This window comes from Salvelinus sp. IW2-2015, linkage group LG37 (genome assembly GCF_002910315.2).
Source record: "Salvelinus sp. IW2-2015 linkage group LG37, ASM291031v2, whole genome shotgun sequence".
NCBI lineage: Eukaryota > Metazoa > Chordata > Actinopteri > Salmoniformes > Salmonidae > Salvelinus > Salvelinus sp. IW2-2015.
This window is the reverse complement of record NC_036876.1, coordinates 10346159-10371075: the sequence shown is the minus strand read 5'-3', so window position 1 is coordinate 10371075 and position 24917 is coordinate 10346159. Positions and strand designations below refer to the sequence as shown.

Sequence of the window (24917 nt, the reverse complement as noted above, 5' to 3'; positions counted from 1 at the left end):
TCTCAGCTCGCTGGTCACCATAGCAGCACCCACCTGTAACACGCGCTCCAGCAGGTATATCTCTCTGGTTACCCCCAAAACCAATTCTTCCTTTGGCCGCCTCTCCTTCCAGTTCTCTGCTGCCAATGACTGGAACGAACTACAAAAATCTCTGAAACTGGAAACACTTATCTCCCTCACTAGCTTTAAGCACCAGCTGTCAGAGCAGCTCACAGATTACTGCACCTGTACATAGCCCATCTATAATTTAGCCCAAAAAACTACCTCTTTCCCTACTGTATTTATTTATTTATTTTGCTCCTTTGCACCCCATTATTTCTATCTCTACTTTGCACATTCTTCCACTGCAAATCAACCATTCCAGTGTTTTACTTGCTATATTGTATTTACTTCGCCACCATGGCCTTTTTTTGCCTTCACCTCCCTTATCTCACCTCACTTGCTCACATTGTATATAGACTTATTTTTCTACTGTATTATTGACCGTATGTTTGTTTTACTCCATGTGTAACTCTGTGTTGTTGTATGTGTCGAACTGCTTTGCTTTATCTTGGCCAGGTCGTAATTGTAAATGAGAACTTGTTCTCAACTTGCCTACCTGGTTAAATAAAGGTGAAATGAAATAAAAAAAATAAAAAAATAACATTCTATATGTAATTATATGGCTACGTACACCAATGTATATAGTAAAGGATAGGGATTCAGAAGAAGAAAGCTATTTGACCAGCTAGGGATGTTGAGATATTATTATTTATTTATTTTTTACCTTTATTTAACTAGGCAAGTCAGTTAAGTACAAATTCTTATTTACAATGACGGCCTACCGATAGGTCTCCTGCGGGGACGGGGGCTGTAATTAAAAATAAAACATCTACATAAAGAGGGACCTAAGACAACAACATAGCATGGCAACAACACATGACAACAGAGCATAGTAGCAACACAAGATGACGACAAGATGGTAGCAGCACAAAACATGGTACAAACATCATTGGGAAAAGACAACATCACAAAGGGCAAGAAAGTAGAGACAACAATACATCAGGCGAAGCAGCCACAACTGTCAGTAAGAGTGTCCATGATTGAGTCTTTGAATGAAGAGATGGAGATAAAACTGTCCAGTTTGAGTGTTTGTTGCAGCTCGTTCCAGTCGCTAGCTGCAGCGAACTGAAAAGAGGAGCAACCCAGGGATGTGTGTGCTTTGGGGACCTTTAACAGAATGTGACTGTCAGAACGGGTGTTGTATGTGGAGGATGAGGGCTGCGGTAGGTATCTCAGATAGGGGTGCGTGAGGGTTTTATAAAGGGTTTTATAAATAAGCATCAACCAGTGGGTCTTGCAACGGGTATACAGAGATGACCAGTTTACAGAGGAGTATAGAGTGCAGTGATGGGGGCATTGGTGGCAAATCTGATGGACGAATGGTAAAGAACATCTAGCTGCTCGAGAGCACCCTTACCTGCTGATCTATAAATTACATCTCCGTAATCTAGCATGGGTAGTTAGGATGGTCATCTGAATCAGGGTTAGTTTGGCAGCTGGGGTGAAAGAGGAGCGATTACGATAGAGGAAACCAAGTCTAGATTTAACTTTAACCTGCAGCTTTAATATGTGCTGAGAGAAGGACAGTGTACCATCTAGCCATACTCCCAAGTACTTGTATGAGGTAACTACCTCAAGCTCTACACCCTCAGAGGTAGTAATCACACCGGTGGGGACAGGGGCATTCTTCTTACCAAACAACATGACCTTTGTTTTGAAGGTGTTCAGAACAAGGTTAAAGGCAGAGAAAGCTTGTTGGACACGAAGAAAGCTTTGTTATATTTGTTTTATTATATTTGTTATATTCTAGAAACAACCATATGTCCAGCATCTTGTAATTGGAGAATATGCGGCTTACAAGGTAGTTGGAGAGCAGTACTTTAGTATGTTAATGTAGTGAAAGTAGCAGAAAGGTAATGAAAATAGCAAAGAGGTAATGTAGTGAAAGTAGCAGAGAGGTAATGTAGTGAAAATAGCAGAGAGGTAATGTAGTGAAAATAGCAGAGAGGTATGGTAGTGAACGTAGCAGAAAGGTAATGTAGTGAAAGTAGCATAGAGGCAATGTTGTGAAAGTAGCAGAAAGGTAATGTTGTGAAAGTAGCAGAGAGGTAATGTAGTGAAAGTAGCAGAGAGGTAATGTAGTGAAAGTAGCAGAAAGGTAATGTTGTGAAAGTAGCAGAGAGGTAATGTAGCGAAATTAGCAGAATGGTAATGTCAACAACTAATGTTGTTTTAAAGCTCTAGACAAGATTCTTGCAGCTGTGAGTTTTTAATTGGCCAAACATGTCAATTAATCTTTTGTACTGTCGTATAATAAGGCATTGCAGTTTCCATGTGCTGAAATCTGTCTGGTATCTTTCGCCTGACTTTTGAGATGCACCCCAAGTGTCATGCTTGGTCGCACAGTATCTCACCATTAATCCACCAGTAACCCACCCTTCTTCCATCCTTTCTTTTGATTCTGAACATTCATAATGGCAACGTCATTATACTTGGAGCTGGAGCTGGAGCTGAAGTAATTGTTACACAACGTTAAAAGTGTCGACCTCCAGTATGACCAACAAGGTTTCCTGTAATCAGCCTTTTGAATGATACTTTTAATCTGTGAAAAGGAATTACTTGTCGTTCCCTGGAGTGCTTCAAATAATGCATGAGTGGGAGATAGATAATGCATTCAAAATAAATGAGGGGGAGTTGTTTGAATAATGCATAGTATTAATTTGCTATGCAACGGGAGATGGACAGTGTTTCTAGCTAATGGTGGAAATGGCTCTAATTGGAGTGATGGCTCTTAACCATGCCTGTTGCTTTCCTGAGTTGAAACTCTTATTGGCCTTTTTACCAATTAAGCGTCTACTTTTTCACTGATTGCCAAAAGCCATTTTCTACTCCCACAGTGATGGGAGAAATATAAATCAGGAGAAAAGAGATTCATAACACTTATCAGGTATATGAGATCTGACGGCAACTACAGTATTGCACTCCAGAGCAACAGACTACCCACTGAGCACACACTGGTTGAATCAACGTTGTTTCCACATCATTTCAATGAAATTACGTTGAACCAACATGGAATAGACGTTGAATTGACGTCTACGCCCAGTGGGTTGTCTCATGGTCTAGGTTGTCTTTGATAGCTGACTTCATTTAATACAGGACATTGAATCCTGGGGTTGGTCTATTTTGTCTATTTGTATGAGGGTTTAAAAAGGGGGCACGACACGTTTGGTAGGGTGGGGTGGTTGGTTCCGGAGAGATGAGCTGTGATCCTTGGTCTTTCAATGAATGAATGAATAAATTAAGGAATTCATTACTGTACCTTTAGGCACAATATAAAATTATCAGTTGTTCTGTCAAATTCCCCTTTAAGTCGTGGTAAATGAGAAGGGAATGATCAGACTATATAAATGCAGACCAATTTCTCTCCTTCTAGATTGTAGCCTGCGGAGCATCAATTGACTGGTTACATGGCGGGGGGCTGTTATGATGAAATTAATGAAAGCTATCAGCTAATGGAGCCCAGCTTTGAGTCATCCTGAGTAATCAGCCAGGCGGCAAGGCAGGCAACCAGGCAGGCGGGCAACCAGGCAGGCGGGCAGGCTCATCAAACCTCCGCCTGCTGCACTCTCACAGTTCTTAAGTGCTGGAAAGCATGGGCGTGTGCCATTCTAAATGGCAGTCTTCAAAATTGAAATATATTGCGAATAACTTCCAAAATCAATTATTGACGATTAATTAGAATGGATAAAGTAAGGACAGGATTGAGAAATAGAAATTAAGGCAATACATGAAAGACAAAGACTTGAATATCAATTATCCATAAAGTATGTCAAAGGGGTAAGGCCTACAGTATATCAATCACAGTAGCCAATGTGTGCATTGCAAAAGTTAACAAGCCAACTAGACTACACCTTCTCAAATGACATGAACAAACCAACTACCCTACACCTTCTCAAATGACATGAACAAACCAACTACCCTACACCTTCTCAAATGACATGAACAAACAAAAATGTACCCTACACTCTTCTCAAAGGACACGAACAAAACCAACTACCCTACACCTTCTCAAAAATGACCATGAACAAACCAACACTCGACAACCTTCTCAAATGACATGAACAAACCAACACCTTCTCATCAATGCATGAACAAACAACTACCCTACACTCTCAAATGCAATGAACAAACCAACACCCTACACCTTCTCAAATGAATGAACAACCAACTACCCTCACATTCTCAAATGACATGAAACAACCATCTACCCATCACCTTCTCAAATGACATGAACACAACCAACTACCCTACACCTTCTCAAATGACATGAACAAACCAACTACCCTACACCTTCTCAAATAATGAAAAACCAACTACCCTACACCTTCTCAAATGCATGAACAAACCAACTACCCTAACCTTCTCAAATACATGAACAAACCAACTACCCTACACCTTCTCAAATGACATGAACAAACCAACTACCCTACACCTTCTCAAATTACATGAACAAACCAACTACCCTACACCTTCTCAATACATGAACAAACCATACCTACACCTTCTCAAATGACATGAACAAAACCAACTACCTACACTTCTCAAATGACAGAACAAACCAACTACCTCTACACCTCTCAAATGACATGAACAAACCAACTACCCTACACCTTCTCAAATGACATGAACAAACCACTACCCTACACCTTCTCAAATGACATGAACAAACCAACTACCCTACACCTTCTCAAATGGCATGAACACAACCAACTACCCTACACTTCTCAAATGACATGAACAAACCAATACCCTACACTTCTCAAATGACATGAAAAACCAACCACCCTACACCTTCTCAAATGACATGAACAACCAACTACCCTACACCTTCTCAAATACATGAACAAACCACTACCTCACCTTCTCAAATGCATGAACAAACCAACTACCTACACCTTCTCAAATGGCATGAACAAACCAACTACCCGTACACCTTCTCAAATGACATGAACAAACCAACTACCCTACACCTTCTCAAATGACATGAACAAACCAACTCACCTACACTTCTCAAATGGCAACAAACAACACCCTACACTTCTCAATGACATGAAAACAAACCAAACTACCCTACACCTTCTCAAATGCAATAACAACCAACTACCCTAACACCTTCTCAAATGACATGAACAAACCAACTACCCTACACCTTCTCAAATGACATGAACAAACCAACTAACCCTACACCTTCTCAAATGGCATGAACAAACCAACTACCCTACACCTTCTCAAATGGCATAACAAACAAACAACTACCCTAACCTTCTCAACGCATGAAACAAACCAGCTACCCTACACCTCCTCAAATGGCATGAACAAACCAACTACCCTACACCTTCTCAAATGGCATGAACAAAACCAACTACCCTACACCTTCTCAAATGGACATGAACAAATTAAACTACCCAACACCTTCTCAAATGACATGAAACAACCAACTACCCTACACCTTCTCAAAACAATGAACAAACCAACTACCCCAATACACCTTCTCAACGGCATGAACAAAACCAACTACCCTACACCTTCTCAAATGAACCATGAACAAACCAACTACCGCTACACCTTCTCAAATGACATGAACAAACCAACTACCCTACACCTTCTCAAATGACATGAACAAACCAACTACCCTACACATTTTCAAATGACATTAACAACACAGATATGCCAACTAGTAGTCTATGCTAACTCTCTTTTATTCACTCGCATGCATAACACATTGTTCAACAGTCTGCTAAGCAACTGGATATCAGCAACCTGAGAGCATCACTTGCAGCCAGGAGTATCCAACAATACTGAATGCCCTTTACCTCATCCTACTACAGGCACGGAATAAAATACTAGGAGCACTTGATTTAGCTCACTCAGCGTTGCCAGGTAGGCAACAGGTGTTTTCCTGTTTGGTACACTTACATTGGTCCTTAGGTGCAAGCTTCACCCAGAAGCCTTTGCTCTGCTTACATTTTGTTTGCACATTCACACTTTGTGTGCGTAAAACTTGAAAGAATGGAATATTTTCAATACCACTGAAATTCGTCACTGTCATCGACCCCAGCATGTTGGTGATGTCAAATGAATGTAGCGATATCCTGACACACAGTGAGTGTCAGTAATGAGATGCCTGTAAGATTGGAGACTACACATCAGGCTCTGTGTGTAGTTGCACTGATGAGTACACACACACACACACACACACACACACACACACACACACACACTGTTCCCAGGAATCAGCATACAGAGGCTTCCCCCACCCCTGATGATATGAGTAGCACTGTGTGACAGACGTGGTGGAAGGCTGGGGGGGAGCCTGTGTTCAACAGCTCAACATGAGAGACGGGAGGCTGCATGAAGACAGACTGTCATTTTAAGCTCGGGGCTAGAGTTGCACAACAGGTGCTGAGAAGTGACCCAGCCAGGGGGCCTTTGGTAACCATATCTGGGGCACTGGCTGGGGTTTAAAGCACACCAACACAGATGAGTGTTCACTGTATAGGGATGTAGGCTATGTGAAGTTGTTTGGTAGGAATAGTTTGGCTGACTTGTCAATTGTTTCAGTCATCATCCATGTTGGGTGTCTGAATTGAAGCTGAGTGAGGTATTGAAAGAGAAGGTTAACTTTGCAAGCCATATTTGCAATCTCGAGCTAGCTCTGCTTTCTTGTATCATACGAATGTCTGTTGAGAGAGACTATTGAAAGTGAAGTAGAACTCTATGGCTGTACTCCACGCTTCTCCCAAAATGTGCACTTGCGCTTTCCTTGTCATGGATTTAAAGAATTTGGATTGGTGTAAGCATTGGCTGGAGGGAGTTTACACCATGACGGGAAGTGTTCAAGTGCACACTTCAGGAGATCTGTGTAGTTTTGGCAGCATACATGGTAGATAAAATTAAGCCCCATAATTATAATGACCTTTTTCTATTATTTTATTCATTACAGTGTGACATGGAGGTGTGCTGGATTTCTGATTACAGATGATGTCACCTAAGTGAAATCATTGTCTCGGTCTGTGAGATCCCCTCTCCACTCAATGACGCTGGTCCTGTAATGGCTAATGGCACAGCACATTACTCTGTCGTTAGCAGTGATGCTGCTCTGGGATGTTAATTAGGACGATTTCCTCGTTTCTGATGGTGTGAAAATGCTGAGTTAGTGAATCCACTTCATATTTTCATAAAGTCGTGGTGGCTAATTTGCAATTAACTATCAGGGAGGTGAACCTTCTTTGTATTGTACAGCTGTGTGTAAATCATATTATGGCTATTACTGTGTATTATATAATATGATGGCTATTACTGTGTATTATATGAATCTTGATGGCTATTACTGTGCATCATATATATATGCTGGCTATTACCTGTGCATTATATAATATGATGCTATTACTGTGGCATTATATATGGATGGCTATTACTGTGCATTATATAATAGATGGCTATTTACTGTGCATTATATAATAGGATGCTATTACTGTGAATTATATAATAGGATGGCTATTACTGGTGTATTATTAATGATGGCTATTATTGTGTATTATATAATATGATGGTATTACTGTGCTTATATAAAAGGATGGCTATTACTGTGTATTAATATAGGGTGCATTATGTGTATTATAATAGGGGTGTTGTTACTGATATTTATAATAGGGTGGTAATATGTGTATATGATACGGTGGCTGTTACTGTGTATTATATAATAGGGGCTATTACTGTGTATTATATAATAGGGTGGCTTATTACTGTGTATTATATATAGGGTGGCTATTACTGTGTATTATATACATAGGGTGGTTTACTGTTATTATATAATAGGGTGGCTATTACTGTGTTTATATAATAGGGTGGCTGTTACTGTGTATATATAATAGGGTGGCTATTACTGTGTTTTATAATAGGGTGGCTGTTACTGTGCATTATATAATAGGGTGGCTATTACTGTGCATTATATATAGGATGCTATTATGTGGATTATATATAGTGGTATTACTGTGTTATTATATAATATGATGGCTATTCACTGTGTATGTGGTGCATTAATAAAGGATGTTATTATGTGTATTAATATAATAGGGTGGCTATTACTGTGTATTATATAATAGGGTGGCTATTACTGTGTATTATATAATAGGGTGGCTATTACTGTGTATTATATAATAGGATGGCTGTTACATTGTGTGGAAACAAGAAAGCTTTGACTGCGTCATGATTGAAACAAATTCCACCGAAATGAATGCCTTGTTTCTGCTGTTCTGCTTTCCTCAAATGAAGGATATTGTTGTGGATGACTGTAATTAGTCAATAATTAAGATGGCCGTAAGGCCAGGACAGTGAGCATTTGAGAGGATTTGGTGTAGGCGGCAGCAGTAACACACAGTTCTGCTAGCTACAGGCTATCAAATATTAGCTGTGATAATTCTTGTCATTTCAACGGCGTCATTAGTATATGCTAAACCGGCAGTTGGTTTTCTGTTTGATAATTGCTGACATCAGAGTGCAACTTTGTTTACTATTTGAATAAATCCTATATAGATGTATTCACACATTTAGTTCAAATCTAGAAATGTGTTTTGTTGCATTCAATGAGAGGTGCATATTTCCCTTAACACCTTTTCTCTGGACAGATATGTGTCAAAGATATTTCCTCCAAAGACTTCAACTTGCTCAGTGATTCAACTGTAGTTTTGACTTATTTGACTTAGTCCTCTTGGGAGCATAGAGTCTCCGACATGTCTCTCCTCCTCACTCTCTACTGTGTGAGGGCTTTTGTACCTGTGGGTTTCTAGGAACTAACTCTCCTCCTCTTCCTTCTCCTTCAGCTGTCCCGTTCCCGCCAAGTCACCGACTCACAGCCAAGGAGGTGTTTGACAGCGATGGGAAGCCCAAAGTGGACGTGCTCAAAGGCCACCTGACCAAGGAGGGCCGCGTGGAGGAGAGCGTGGCCCTCAGGCTCATCGGAGAGGGAGCGGCCATCTTGAGGGCTGAGAAGAACCTGCTGGACATAGAGGCCCCCGTGACAGGTTAGTGAGTAAAACACACACGGACATAGATATACACAGACCAAACTAATGCCTGCACACACACACTTCTTATTCCCGAAATCTAGAAGTTTCTACCTATGAGGGGAGTTTACCTGGTTGTGTGTGGTGGCAAAATTGTACAATACCCAAAGTCATTCTGTAGCCTAAATACATCAATGCGTGTTTGTTTGAACTTCTCCCTCCCTCCCTCTCTCTGTCTGGGGCGCCCTTATACAACCTTCTGACTTTTCCCACTTCCCCTGAGTATGTGAGTCACCGCCTGGCTTTGAAGGACGTGCGTGGGCTCTGCTGCCCATCACCAGAACGCTGTAACAAGCAAAGGGCAGAGGGACATTTTAAACTGGTTCACACAGTCTGACCAACCAAGGCGATGCTAATTGTTCAAATGCCCTTCTGGTACATATAGACTTGAAAAGGAAAATGACTCTGACACACACATAGACGTATTTGCCCTCGTGGAGAGGTGAATAGAGTATTTTTCTCTTCGTGTCACATAACATATTGTGTGAGCCAGTGAAATGGATTGAAATGTAATCCGCTTCCTAACCATTCGTTAGGAGATGCACTAAACCTTGGTCAAGTTTTTAAGGTTGCTGGTTTAGTTGAATCTTACATTTTTACGCGAGCTGTCATTTTTGTGTGATTCCTGACACTTTGATAAGAACTAGTCCGATTCAAACCTATGCAAACGTATTGTTCTCTCTCTCTCTCTCTCGCCATTAAGTCAAGTGACTCAGTCATAGCCCAATTAGACTTCCTAATGAGCTTCTTTGATGGGGGCTTAATGAGAGGCAGGGGGCCAGTCTTAGGAACGAATGGCAATAGATCACATCCATGAAGAGTTCTAAGAGAAATCTCCTTTATATGTTTTGTTTCAGACTCTGTTGTGCAGCTTACAAGGAAATATAGCATTTGAGACTCTCTTTCTCTCTAAAGTCTCGACACTAGAAACCAAGTCATTGCTCTCCAGTTTGGCCCTGGCTAATGCAAATGTGACTGACTGTGTTTGAATCTGTGTCTACTGTGCACAGCAAATATCTGTTAGTCCCTTGAGCTAAAGCCTAGGTATTAGCTTGGGTATGGCTGACTGGGCTCCTTACATGAGACTCAAACCCATGGAACTCAAACCCATGGCCTTAAGGTGATGATGGAAGATGGCAGGGTGCCTAGGTGCTGTGCTGCTGTCCCTCTATTTGTGGCTGTGTGTTGCACAATGTGCTGTAAATTATGTCTCCACTGTCTCTGCCATGATCACAAATCATAGAGCCATGTGCAGTCTTCACAGTATATAATAAGGGAGCGTTAGGGCACTGGTTGCTATGTGTTCGCATAAGTTTTAAGACAAAATGGTTTCTATTTTAGTTTTGTCATACCACCAAAGTTGGTGCAATCATGTCGATGTGGTTGTTTATTTGAATTAATTCATTAATTTTGTTCTTTCTCTGAAACATGTGGGTGTTAAAAAAGTTTTTTATTCTGAATGTCTAAACATCTTTGCTTTTTTAGTTTCAATTACCATAATTTTTTTAACGGTAACTATATGTTAAACTAATGGAAAGATGGCAAACTGCCCAGCTAGCACATTTGGTTCTTTGGAAGTTGTGGGGACGTACGTTTTTGGTTTCCCATTGGTTCTGGGAATGAAGCCATAAGTTTCCTGACCGGTAAAACAGAATGTTTTTTCAATGGAAATGAGAGAAAGGGGAATACCTAGTCAGTTGCACAACTGAATGTATTCAACCTAAATGCGTCTTCTGCATTTAACCCAACCCCTCTGAATCAAAGAGGTGCGGGGGGCTGCCTTAATCGACATCCACATCATCAGCGCCCGGGGAGCAGTTGTTGTTGGGGGTTAACTACCTTACTGAAGGGCAGAACGGCAGATTTTCTACCTTGCCAGCTCGGGATTCGAACCAGCCACCTTTCGGTTACTCTTTTAACCGCCACTCCCAAATTACTAGATTATTTAAAAGTAATTAAATAATGTTCTGAGAACATGTTCCAATAAGACTTTTAATAACACTATTAGCTTGTTTTTTTCTTCATTTAAACGTGAACCTTTATTTAACTAAGTCAGTTAAAAACAAATTCTTATTTACAATGACAGCCTACCCCGGCCAAAGCTGGGCCAATTGTGCACCACACTATGGGACTCCCAATCACAGCCGGATGTGATACAGCCTGGATTCGAACCGGGGACTTTAGTGACACCTCGTGCACTGAGATGCAGTGCCTTAGACCACTGCGCCACTCTGGAGTTTGGGTTAATGTTTTGGAACTCCAGCACCGATAGGACACATGGAATCCATCAATCACGCAAACACATGTATTTTTTATTGTGGCATGGCATCAGTGAGATTCGAACCTAACCTTTTCTCTATCAATGGAATTAGTCCATTGCACTGCATAGATGGAGCTACTGTAGTATACATACCATGTTATTTTTTTTTATACAAATCTGTTCATTTTAGTCTATTCAAACAGACCCCATTTCAAAGGAAGGTGTGACCAATTAATGGACACAGCCAACACGCCTGAACACACTTAACAAGATAGAGAATAAAACGTTATGTTGATGCTGAGAACAGGCATATGTTTTTCTTTGAATGTTATTTGAACGTTACTAAAGTTTTCTTGTGTTGTTTATGGAAAGTTTTCTTAATGTTTTTAGAACAATTTGAGGAAACCTGTATGAAAAGTAATGCTGAAGTACTGAAATTCCCACAGAAGAACGTTGTTTCTTAGTGTTCTCTGAACTATTTGAGAACATTCCCAATGTCCAACCAGTTGGAGAACATTCCTAGAACATTACCTGCACCATTCCCAGAAAGTTGTATGCAAAATAACCATAGGACAACACGCTCTCACCAAGCTTTGAGAAACATATGGTTCTCAGAACGTTATGTGCTAGCTGGGAGTATTGCATAATTGCATTATTTCGAAAAATGATGCTTGGAGAATAAGTTTGGTAGCTCCATAATGCTGTATGTGTGGTCCCTATCTCATTCTCTGCAGATCATATTGTGTAAGCAATACCTCTCATTCCGTAGTAAAGAAAAAAGCCTGGACCTGCAATTCATCATTGCTATCTTCCAGAGAAATCAGTTGTATGTGATTGGTTCTAAAGTGTAATGGAGAGTGAGTGAAAAGGCTTGGTTGTGTGTTGGTTGTGAATCTGCCTGGGGGATAGTAGAGTCAGAGGTAGGGGTTAACATTAGCTACTTCTACTCCCACTCCTACACCCACCCCCCGCCCCTCTCCTACTCAACAGTCCTATTCTACGGCAATGATACACACATATACACACACACAAACACCCATCCACACACACACACACACTGACAGTCTCACAAGGCCACATTTTCTGTTGGAAAGAATAGATCTTTTTTTTCTCACTCATACTGTACAAACAAAACACGCTGCGTTTTCTCCACCTCATTCTACCATCTCCTCTGTCTATGTGATGTGTCTTGGCTGAATGGCCCTCCTGAGACAAACAACACACACACTCTCTTCCTGGTTGTGCCAGATGGCATCTGGGCTTTCATGGAGGAACCAGGCCACATTGTTAGTCCATCAGGCCCAAACTGCTCCCGACACAGCTCTCTGCTGTATCATTCAGTACATCAACCTGTGGCTATGTTCTGCTATTGCAAAAAAACTGCAGTAATGACTTAACTATACAACCAGCGAGAGAAAAGAGCATTTTTCTCTAGCAGACCTTCACATCCCGGTCTCTCACATATAACACATGAATACTGAACAGATCGCGAGCTGCATTCCATATCCACTACTACTTCACTCCAGGCTGGAACTCTTCCCAGAGACTCGGCGTTGATCTCCGAGGTATTACCGATCTGCTCAATCAAAAGAGGATTTTGCACCGTCTGCCTTCCCCGGTGGATCTCACCAACTCAATGAGCTTGCCTCTGGAGTGGCCTGTGTAGGTTATTGAGCCACACTAGATTGCGTAAGTCAGCCACCCACACACACTGCTGTTGCTGTTCTCTATCACGCGGGTTGGCGAGAACAAATCCTAGCTCACTTGAGATAATGTACTCCCACCTGCTCATCTCATATGTGTGTCGTGATTGCCTGTGCACATCTGTGTGTGCTAATAACAAAGCCCAGAGGAAAGCCGTTGTATCTGCTATGAATACTGCCTACTACCCATTGTGTCCAGCTGACTACAACATTTACATCTTAGGCATTTAGCAGATGCCCTTATCCAGAGCAAATTACAGTAGTGAGTGCATATATTTTCATACTGGTCCCCCATGGGAACCAAACCCACAACTCTTGGCTTTGCACGCTCAATGCTCTACCAACTGAGCTACACGGGACTACAACTCACTGTGGCCTGGCTGCCTATTCATCAGGTCGTCACCTTGACCCCTAGGTCACTCTGACTATTCCAGTGTGACCCCACAGCCACTTCTGTCACCATGGCGTTATCACAGAGAAAAAACGACACAGGTTGGCTTTGTCGAGGTCTTCAGATCCACCCACACACACACACACACAGAGAGCACATCCTCGGCACTGGAGGGCTTAGTGTAACCTTTTGTTGCTTCATCATGTCCCTCTATGCCCTTTGTGTTCTTGGATTGTTTGTTGTTCTTCTCCTTTTATGTCTCGTTCCAGTGTGATGTTGAGTAAGTCATTTTAATTGAGTTCATCCCAGCTTTTGACAGAACGATGTTTTGTTCTGGTATGCATTCATGCTTCATTGACCAGAAATGAACCAGAAATGTGCAATCATATAGACCAGGGCTCTCCAAACCTGTTCCTGGAGAGCTACCATCCTGTAGGTTTTCACTCCAACCCTAATCTAGCATACCTGATTCTAATAATTAGCTTGTTGATAAACTGAACCAGGTTAGTTACAACTGGGGTTGGAGCGAAAACCTACAGGAAGGTACAGTAGCTCTCCAGGAACAGGGTTGGACACCCCTGGTATAGACTTTGCTTGCATTGATTTACAGTTAGTATTGCTTACAACATGCAGTTAAATCCTGGTCACGAGATTGATCTTAAATCACACATTATAAAACTGAATAGTCGTAACTTGTTATGGCACAAAGTGTTAGCATGTTGTGGTTAGCAGCCATGTGAAAAGTCCTTTGTATTTAACAGTTGAGTTGGTGTGAAAAGCCTCTGAAAGTTACTCCAGTGTATGAACACATTCTTTCATTGTAGGGTTGTTTCCATTCCAATAAGAGAGGTTTCCATAGTGATCATGGTCAGCTTTGGCGTACAGTGCTGGCTGAGAAACCAATGAGCGAGAGGGATTTTCACTTTCTATAATTCCATCATTTCCTTTAATGACATATGATTAGGGGATCGATGCTGCCTTACAAATATCTATATTTTTGTAGTAAGCGAGATTGAACATCCACTTTGCACAGTGAGCTGCTTCTCAGACAGCGTGAATTGAATCTCATTTGTAACACCATACTGTTGACTCTGAGGGAGCGCATTAGAAATGATAACCCTTTAAGTCTAAATCCAGAAATGAAACCATTTGCAAAGAGTGGGGATTCTCCAAAGACAAAATGAGAGTTTACGATGCATATGCTTTAAGTCTAAATCCAGAAATGAAACCATTTGCAAAGAGTGGGTATTCTCCAAAGACAAAATGACAAAATGAGAGTTTACGATGCATATGCGGAGGAGAAATTCTCTCTTCTTTTCCTTGTGCCTCAGGGGGTTTGCAACTCGAGCTAATGGCTTTTCTCCAACAGATGATAATTGGAACTGTGGTCGATACATTTCTACGGGCTTACTCTCGAAATCTTTAGATGCATGCTTAAAGACAGACATGCGAACAAATCAGAGGATGGTTTTGATATTCATTGCCAAGGACCCAATTAATATCAGTGCTATAGCAACTGTGTTTCAGGCAGAGTACTGTAGTTGGCTGGCGTTGTCTTTTGCTACTGTATATCAGTGTCAATTGTTAACATGAACGTTCATGTTGTTTAGCATTTTCTCACTGAAATGTAAGGTTAGACAAATGGAGAGGGAAGTATCGACCAATGTTTGTGAATAGCACACACACTCAGAATATAAATACAGTATTATTATTTTTTTTGTTAAAACCAATCAGGGAATTCTTTGTATGATAATATAAACTATGATTGGCTGGTCGTGAAGGTTGACTGGCAGCTGGATATGACACTCTACTCCGACCACTGCACTGCAATGGGTCTACAAAGAAATGACTGGGTTGTTCCTGGCTGGTCTGGGTTCCGTAATCACAGTCCCAGCATGCTTGCTGTCAGTGTGTGGCCAGCGGGTGACAAACATCGGAAGGCCCTGTGGGCTGTGGCTCCTTGGCTCTCCGGGGAGCAGTGGTGAACGTGGTAAGAGGGGCAATGGAAAACCAATCCTATTTGACTGAGTGGCGATGGAGTGATCATGGAGTGATTGAGTCAGGCCAGTCACAGTGTGGGTCATGTTGGGTTGTTGACTGGAGCGATTGAGTCAGGCCAGTCACAGTGTGGGTCATGTTGGGTTGTTGACTGAGCGATTGAGTCAGGCCAGTCACAGTGTGGGTCATGTTGGGTTGTTGACTGGAGGATTGAGTCAGGCAGTCACAGTGTGGTCATGTTGGGTTGTTGACTGGAGCGATTGAGTCAGGCCAGTCACAGTGTGGGTCATGTTGGGTTGTTGACTGGAGCGATTGAGTCAGGCCAGTCACAGTGTGGGCATGTTGGTTTGTTGACTGGAGCGATTGAGTCAGGCCAGTCACAGTGTGGGTCATGTTGGGTTGTTGACTGGAGCGATTGAGTCAGGCAGTCACAGTGTGGGTCATGTTGGGTTGTTGACTGGAGGATTGAGTCAGGCCAGTCACAGTGTGGGTCATGTTGGGTTGTTGACTGGAGCGATTGAGTCAGGCCAGTCACAGTGTGGGTCATGTTGGGTTGTTGACTGAAGCGATTGAGTCAGGCCAGTCACAGTGTGGGTCATGTTGGGTTGTTGACTGGAGCGATTGATTGATGGGTGAGGTGGGGATGTGATTAACATGAAAGTTGTCACATTAGTGTAAAGTAGACCAACGGGACTAAATAAGTTAATGCCCCATCACTCTGTTATTAAGAGTGGAGAGAGGGAGAGTACAGTACATTTTTCGACACTGCATGTTACCATACAATTGCAGACAAGAACAACACTCTATAGTTGAGGTCTAAACAGGCATTAGGATACATTTTTTTCCTCCATAATAGCAGGATTTTGTTCCTTAATAATAATAGGCTGTGCAAGTGATGTTCCTTTCATAGATTTCAGTCAGTATTCTATGAATAAAAAGCACAGGGAAGTGACTCATGTCATAGCGAGACAGACATATTTTATTCTATTAAAGATGCCACCCGGAGTCTGAGAAAGAGGGAAATGTTGGCGCTTCCATAATGTAAATGTTGATAGGAGCTATGGCTGAATGACAGCGTTATTGATTCATTTGTCATGTTATCTCATTATACTCTCACTAACATTATACCCTCACTAACAATGGGGTATCAATGTACAGCTCTTTCCAGTGGTGCTTGTAAGAGTGAAAGGGCCAATTCAAAAGGTTATTGGGTTATTGAAGAACGAGTCCCACACTACTCATATACTGAGTATTTTTTTACTGTGATGTTTGTTTGTTGATAGGTAGTCTTGCTATATCTCCCTTCACAGTTACAGTGGTCCTTCTTGGTTTGAGTAAGGTCCAACGCGACAGACATTCTGTAAAGGTGTTGCATTTATCTCGAGAGAAAAAAAAACAGGTACTTGACACAACGTCGAGGGTTTGGCAAACTCAAATGTTTTTAATGCTAAGAAATGAAGTCAGATATAGTATAAGAGTAGGTTAGGTCATGTTGATTGGTGGCGCAGGTTAGTCAAAGCAGAGCTCACTATGTAATGCAGCACTAAGTCGCTTGGTTTTCATGTTTTATGCATGATGCATGTATTATGAAAGGATACAGGCGAGACAACACCTTTTTGTACCAGTTGGTTCAGGTTCAATTGGCTGGCAACATACAGTACAGAAACAGAAGACACTTCACGCTTGCAAATCCTCTCTAGGAAAATTGTATGAAACATGCTTGGAATTGAAGCCTTTCTGTTTGTCAGGTGAGAGAAGTAGTTGCATTGTGTATTGGAACTGGGTATATATGAACTAATAATTGCCCCTGTAAATAAAAGCTATTGTCCCTCTTGGGATCAGAGAGTGGCTTATGATAATGATAAATGTGACTATGATGTTTATGTATTAGGAGGAACACTTGCCCAAAACGCTCTTTTTGTCCTGGGTCCATGTAATTCTTCTTAACATGTACATGAATCATGATACCACAAACAAAATCCCTCAAAGGGTATACATAAGTGTAATTAGAAAGCCTATGAATTTTTACTGCACAGGAAAACTGCACTTTTAAAGAGGACGAAGCAAATGTTTCGAATATGTGACCCACCCCCTGGATTCGGTCCTATGTAGCAACATTTTAAATAGTTTTTTTTTTTTTTACATTGGATAAAAATACAGACTCAGAGCTAGAAAAGTATCTTGTGACCCCACTTTTGAGAAAATGAGCCTTGAATATTTTTTACACCTACTGGAGAGCTCTTCTTTGTCTACACCCATTCAGCATCGTTCACACCCTCTTAAGCCTTAGCCCCACCCATCTCTTTAAGGATTCACGTGAGGCCATGTGCTAAACAGAGTGAGTAGTTTAGTAAACAACCAAAGATTTCAAGACTAAAAGTGGTAAAAGTAGTAGCCTACAAAAAGGAAAAACTCCCAAAACTTTGGACACTTTAGCCTATATCCTAATCTGACTTTGGTACAGGTCATGTTGTTCTTCATGTTATTGTCTGTGGTAAACACACACCATATCAAATAAAATCTAAGTTTGTCACATGCACAGGATACAGAAGGTGTAAACGGTACAGTGAAATGGTTACTTGCATATTTGCATAGTAGAAATATCAAAAACAGAAAGTGTCCAGATAAAAATATTTTGTAAATATTTTATAATTTTTAGATGACGCTTACCCAGACACACTTGTCTAAATTGATGGGTCATGTGAAAATGCTATAACCACCCCCCAGCCACATCTAGCTAAGTGGATGGGTCACTATTGTCTATACATGTACATATGTTCATGAAATTAAATAGATGGCCGTAATCACCCCAAGACACACCTGACTAACTTGATGGGTCATGTAATCACCTGGGGAAGTGAAGTATTTTGTTTAGACATGTATCTAGCTAGCTAGATACGAATAATTAGAATACTATTGCGACACAGATCATACACGTAACGTTAGCTAGCGAGCCAGAAAGCTAATGTTTGCTAGCTACAGTAGCTAACAGTACGCTTTCATTTGCAACGAAAACAACTTTCTAACTAAATTAGAAACGTATCATATCTGAAAATGTAGCTAGACTCTTACCCGTTTACATGGATGAATGCTTCATGGCAGACTGGAACCATTGAACTCTGTTTTGTTTGACCAGCGTTGTGTAAAGTACCTCCGGTTCACACTGACCGTGGTGTGTGCAGAAGGTAGCTCATCACAACTTTTTCCAACTGTTCTGTCGATAGCGCCTGCTAAATTCAGGGCATCAATGTTGTTGAGAAAAGGAGCAAAACGTTTGTAGTTCTCGATGGCTAACGTTATATCGTTCAAAAAAGCCGCTGTAGAAATGATTTTCACCACATACTGAGCAGCTCACGTTATAGACAGAAGCATGCTACATGGCAGACCAATTCAAACTCATCTCCCGGCATGTCCAGCCCATCCATTATCTCAGCCAACCATGCCTCGCGAGAAGGTTGTCTTTTTCTGTGGCTAAACCAACTAGGCTCGGGATTGAACAATTGTATTCATATTTACAGATGGAATACAAGGCACATGAAAGTTTAAAAAACTCATTTTGATCAAAATAAATAACAAAAGACGTTCAAATACCTCTCCTGTGAAGTAGTGACATGCAACATACGCCTAGCTTCCTGAAACGGGTCACATATAGAAGTGAAGAATTGTAAGATTTGTTGTTTCTGATTTCCTCCAATGTGTGTTTCCTGTAGTTTGCGGAGACATCCATGGCCAGTTCTTTGACCTGATGAAGCTGTTTGAAGTAGGAGGGTCACCAGCTAGCACTCGATACCTTTTCCTGGGCGACTACGTCGACAGAGGATATTTCAGTATCGAAGTAAGTGTTTCGCCTGTTCTAAGAACATTAAGTTAAAGAAGGAAATGGTTGATGCTTTTGCGTTTGTACCTCTGAAACTACTGTTGGTTATACTGTATTATAAAAATATGTTCTCAAAAAATATGCTAATTCATTCCCAATCTCTTTGTTGTTCTCTTTCAGTGTGTGCTGTACTTGTGGGCCTTAAAGATCCTATACCCCAAAACACTATTTTTGCTTCGTGGGAACCACGAATGTAGACATTTGACAGAGTATTTCACATTTAAGCAGGAATGTAAGTATGGTTTGAGTTTTTCATTCTAAAGCATTTTACATTCAACCCGACGCTTCACTTTCAAGCGTTCACACAGAAAAGTGCTTCTTGGCATAGTATGAAATCAGATATTTGCTCTCTCCTTGATAGGTATTTACATATGTCAGAACTATTGCTGTTGTGTTCAGAGTCTAAATAAAATACCAAGGGCAGAGTGAAATTATGCTGGAGTATTTTTATGTCCTTTGGAGGTTTTCTGACACTTTTTAAATACTTTCCGACCCAGGCCCAGCACACTGCCCTAGTGTGTAAGAACTAGGGGTGTTTGGCCTGGCAACACTCACTCCCTGCCCTATTTCCACCTTGACAGGTAGAATTAAGTATTCGGAGCGGGTGTACGATGCGTGTATGGACGCCTTCGACTGCCTTCCTCTGGCCGCCCTTATGAACCAGCAGTTCCTGTGCGTACACGGAGGACTGTCCCCAGAAATCACAAATCTTGACGACATCAGGAAAGTACGTGTCCTCCCGAACCACGTTCCCTGCATGACCATGCAATATGCTTGTCATTTCAGCTGCTACACTATCATTCAGAATTATCTCCTATTTTACTGTTGATAAAGTATTAAATTCATGGATACATTGGATATTGTACTGTTTCTATGCTGTATGAATATATTGCATGTATGGTTTTAACGAGGTTTCATTAAAAGCATAATGGGTGTTCAGTATAAGTAAGATAATCAATTTTCCCTTGTAACAAACATTCACATGGATTTTATTCTAATGGAATTTATCATGTGAAAGGCAGTTAAATTAGGATACAGATATGTTTACACAGAGCATTGTGCAAACTGTTTCTTTCCCCATTTTGCTGTTCAAGAAAATTAAGACTTTACCATTTCCCTTGAAATATTTCCTTTGAAAATAATGACCTTGATAATAATAATACAACATGGACTACCTCTCTCTCAATTCGCTCTCAAACGATGCCCCAAGCTAACAGGAGAGTTACATTCGGGCAGAGTCTGGACCGCTCTGATTAAAAATGTTGAAGAGTCGGATCCTGCTTTCTCTCAAATTCAATAACGACAATTGGATTTTGTGGCTGCAATCAGAGGGTCTCTGTAATCCAATCTGCACTATTGAAGTGTCCATTATGCTACAGTGTATACTTTCTCTGGATAAATCGATATGGTTTCTCTGAATGACTGTCATGAGCTTTTGGCTGATCACATCCATTTGTACCTTTTTCATCCCATTTCTGAGGAGGAAGTATTAGTATGGTCAAGATTGAATATACCTATTCATGTTTTCTACTCATAATAGACACACATTGTCATCCAGTCCACATGTTGTGGGTGTCTTTCACTCAAACATGATGTACCGTTGTAAAACAGAGACCCTACCGAGAGTTTTTATTTTAACCACAGTTCAATGTAGCAAGACTAATTGTTAAATCAAGATCCAGCTCAAGACTTTTACAATGACAAAAACAACCACTTTTCCATAGGTATCCCTTGATCAACACCAACCCATTGAGGAAGCTAAACTGACTGAGTTTCCTCATAGATTAGACATTTTCCTGACTGCTTGACGTTGTCTTTCCCTGTCTCTTCTAACTCTGTGTCCCTCTCTCTTTGCAGTTAGACAGATTCAAAGAGCCACCTGCGTACGGGCCCATGTGTGACCTGCTGTGGTCGGACCCCCTGGAAGACTTTGGGAATGAGAAAAGCCAAGAGCACTTCACACACAACACAGTGAGAGGCTGCTCCTACTTCTACAGGTGGGCCATCAACAGCATCGCCTCCTTCACAAGCTGCGTAGTGTGAAAAAGGCTGTGAATGTATTCATTTATTCATGTGCACTTTACAGCGCACATTATTAAGGTTGCACTATGTAGGAAGTGCTACGCCATTTCCTGGTTGCTAAAATTCGAATAGTTCGCCTAATTTCAGTTTATGTGATAAAACAAGCTTTCACCGCTGTGAAACATATTTTCCATAACCAGAAATATTGTATTTCCAGCTGTTTGACGCTGGTTTATAAAACCAAAAGTTAAAGACGCAAAAAACGAAACTTAAGACCAGGAAGCCTAGAAATAGCGCACATAGAACAGATCTACCGCTTCTTAAACTTGCTTTCAATGAGAATGACCGAGCTATAACTTACATTTCTATGTGAATTTGGTCGGTCACCCAAAAAGTTACACATTGCATCTTTAAGAATGCTATTTTCACGTCAATGTAGAAATGCTGGTGTGTGTGTGTGTGTGTGTGTGTGTGCGTGTGTGCGTGTGTGTGTGTAGTTGGCCGTATCCTCCTTTGTTACCATTGTGGATGTATCATACAACGGACTTGACATTGATCTTAGTGCAACACCTCTCGGCTCTACAGTAATATAACCATTCCAATAGAACAGAATCCCGGTACCATTGAAGCATCACTGAACCTTCCTTTGCCAAATCCTTCCAACCCAAGTTCTTCTGCCAAATGTTCATCTTCATTCAGTCCCCTTCCAACTCCCTCAGTCTGTTTTCTATTGTCTGTAAGTACACATACACACTTTCTGTGGATATGACAGTCACTGTATAACCTGCATTTGTCATCGTCCCAGAGAAACTGGCTTCTCTCTCATTACTCTGTCGCAAGTGTTTATGGAGCACACATATTAACTCCCCTTAAACAGGTCCCAGTCGCAGGCAAAGCAAACAAAGGAATGGCTAGAAGCACGGAGTGAGCTCACTCTGTCCTGAATATAATGAACAGGGCCACAGTTCTCTCCAAATGTGTCTTCTAGTGCTCTAGTGTCCAGTCATTACAGGTGGATAAACACTCTTTGGCCCTGGCATGCCAGTGGTAAAGCCAGCCTTAAGCAGCACAAGCAATCAAATGTTGTGTCTCCTTGAGTGTGCTACACACTGATTTGCAGATTATAAAAATAAAAAAACATTATTATTGCATTATATGTTGTATCAAGGTCAAAAGGTATTTGAACCTTTTTGAATGGTTCTGTGTTCATTTCACACGTATGCTAAACTAAGTGGCTAGAGTTAGGAAATCCATGGGAAGCCTCAAAGGTGCATGAGTGCATTCAGACACCCAAAGAGCTCTATCTAGAATTTTTTCCCAGTTTGTAAATTGATGTCATTTGAAAAGAGACTGCATATCATCTTTGGTAGAGACTTTACCCATAATGCAGGCCTATTTCAAAGTCCTCCTATTTGAGGAGTATACCAGCACAATATTTGCTCTTTGGACCCTGGGAAGACTTGTGGTCTCTAAGGCACCAGCTAAAGGGGATTCAATAAAGAATAAAGAATGTACACTGAGTGTACAACACATCTTTCCATGACATAGACTGGCCTGGTGAATCAAGGTGAAAGCTATGATCCCTTATTGATGTCACTTGTTCAATCCACGTCAATCAGTGTAGATGAAGGGGATGGGAGACAGGTTAAAGGATTTGTATGTCTTGAGACAATTGAGACTTGGATTGTGTTTGTGTGCCATTCAGAGGGTGAATGGGCAAGACAAAAGATTGAAGTGCCTTTGAACGGGGTATGGTAGTAGGTGCCAGGCGCACCGGTTTGTGTCAAGAACTGCAACACTGCTGGGTTTTTCATGCTCAACAGTTTCCCGTGTGTATCAGGAATGGTCCACCACCCGAAGGACATCCAGGCAACTTGACACAACTGTGGGAAGCATTGGAATCAACATGGGCCAGCATCCCTGTGGATTGCTTTCGACACCTTCAAGAGTCCATGCCCCGACGAGGCCGTTCTGAGGGCAAAAAAAGGGGGGGGGGGGTTCAACTCAGTATTAGGAATATGTTCCTAGTGTTTGTTATACTCACTGTACAGTGTTTTATGTGGGAACAATAATGGTTATTTGCATTCAAAATGTTATTTTGGTCAGGGCTGTGAGATAGATTTGTAGATGAACCAACAGTTTGCTGTAAATGGTCTCGCTTGACTATCTGCTAGACAACACATGCCCGGTCAGGGCGAGAAATGTCACCCCTGTCACTTGAGAGAGGGTAAGAGAGTAGTGTTGATGCTCTCGGGTTCTGCCAGTGATATTTCCATGGTATGGCCCTGCCATCGCAGAGATATCTCTGATATCTGAGTGATAGGGATCCAGTATACTACATCGAGTAGTACCGACTATCGAAAGAAAGACAGTGATTTGACAGTGATAGACCCTGTTCGAATACTCCTAATGTATCTTTCCTTCCTCGCTTCCTTGAAGTAATCACTAACCAGACATTGCTAGATGGGTTTTAGCAAACTTGCCATCGCTTTCAACAGTTATGGCATGTCAGATCAGTGATTACTTCAGGGAAGCGAGGAATAAAGGAGGCATTTTAAGAGTATATGAACAGATAATTGCTGTTGTGGTATAAACACTTCAGCATTTCAAACAGGATGGTACAGTAAAACTCCAGTCCAGGTTAGCTGCTTCCTCTTGTACCTCTATCCCAACAGCCCCCTGTGTCTTCTTGGCTTGGCTTACATTCCTCTGTGGCTTTGGGCTTGCATTCCAAGTGGCACTCTATTTCCTACATAGTGCACTACTTTTGGTCAAAAGTAGTGCACTATATCGGGAATAGAGTGCCATTTGAAACATAGCCTTGTTGTTTTTCCCAGTGTCGTCGTTTGGATCTGCCTGCAGGGCTCATTGTAATTGCCAGCACACTGGCATGCTGCGTTTATGTGCCAGCTTCAAGCTCCAGACTGAAAGGAGAACAATTCGCCAATCTGAGAGAAAAGACTCAGTTTGGTGCTTTTTCCTGGCTTCTGGCAACTGTTTTACCCCAGCACCATAGGCCCCCTCATAACTGTTTTACCCCAGCACCATAGGCCCCCTCATAACTGTTTTACACACTACTGAGGCATGAAATTGCACATGAATACAGGCCCCATCTTTTCAAGCCTAGCACAGACACTGTACTGTGTGGTCGACTGTTTTTGAGTAGCCTAAACAGGGAATTACATGGTATTTTAGATGCTTTATGCAAATAGCCCTTGAATGGATTTTGTCTGTTCAGATGATGCACAGAGTATACTGTCAGGTTTGAAGTAGACAGGATGTGAATTTGTTTGTTTATTTGTCAGGGACTTTCACAACTGTTTGGGATGGATCACATCTGCGCTCCATCCCAAAACAGATGTCAATTGCGTTCAGCACTAAATGTCTTTAGTCTTCTGAGCAATACCTACAGTAGCAACAGCATCTGCTGATGCCCGGAGAAACAAATATGAATGAAAATAATGAATTAAGATGGATATTAGCTACTTTTTTATTTACC

At 41.4% G+C, this 24917-nt stretch overlaps 1 protein-coding gene across 2 annotated transcripts in view; it reads left to right on the top strand.

Annotated features, from left to right (window-relative positions):
* Nucleotides 1-24917, top strand: part of LOC111960463 (protein phosphatase 3 catalytic subunit alpha) — a 108887-nt gene that overhangs the window by 42775 nt on the left and 41195 nt on the right. For both annotated transcript variants that reach the window (XM_023982478.2, XM_070437955.1), the window contains exons 2-6: nucleotides 8925-9125; nucleotides 19230-19354; nucleotides 19517-19628; nucleotides 19978-20123; nucleotides 21254-21393. In XM_023982478.2, coding sequence (XP_023838246.1) covers nucleotides 8925-9125; nucleotides 19230-19354; nucleotides 19517-19628; nucleotides 19978-20123; nucleotides 21254-21393 — 724 coding nt within the window. The remainder of the gene's footprint in view (nucleotides 1-8924; nucleotides 9126-19229; nucleotides 19355-19516; nucleotides 19629-19977; nucleotides 20124-21253; nucleotides 21394-24917) is intronic.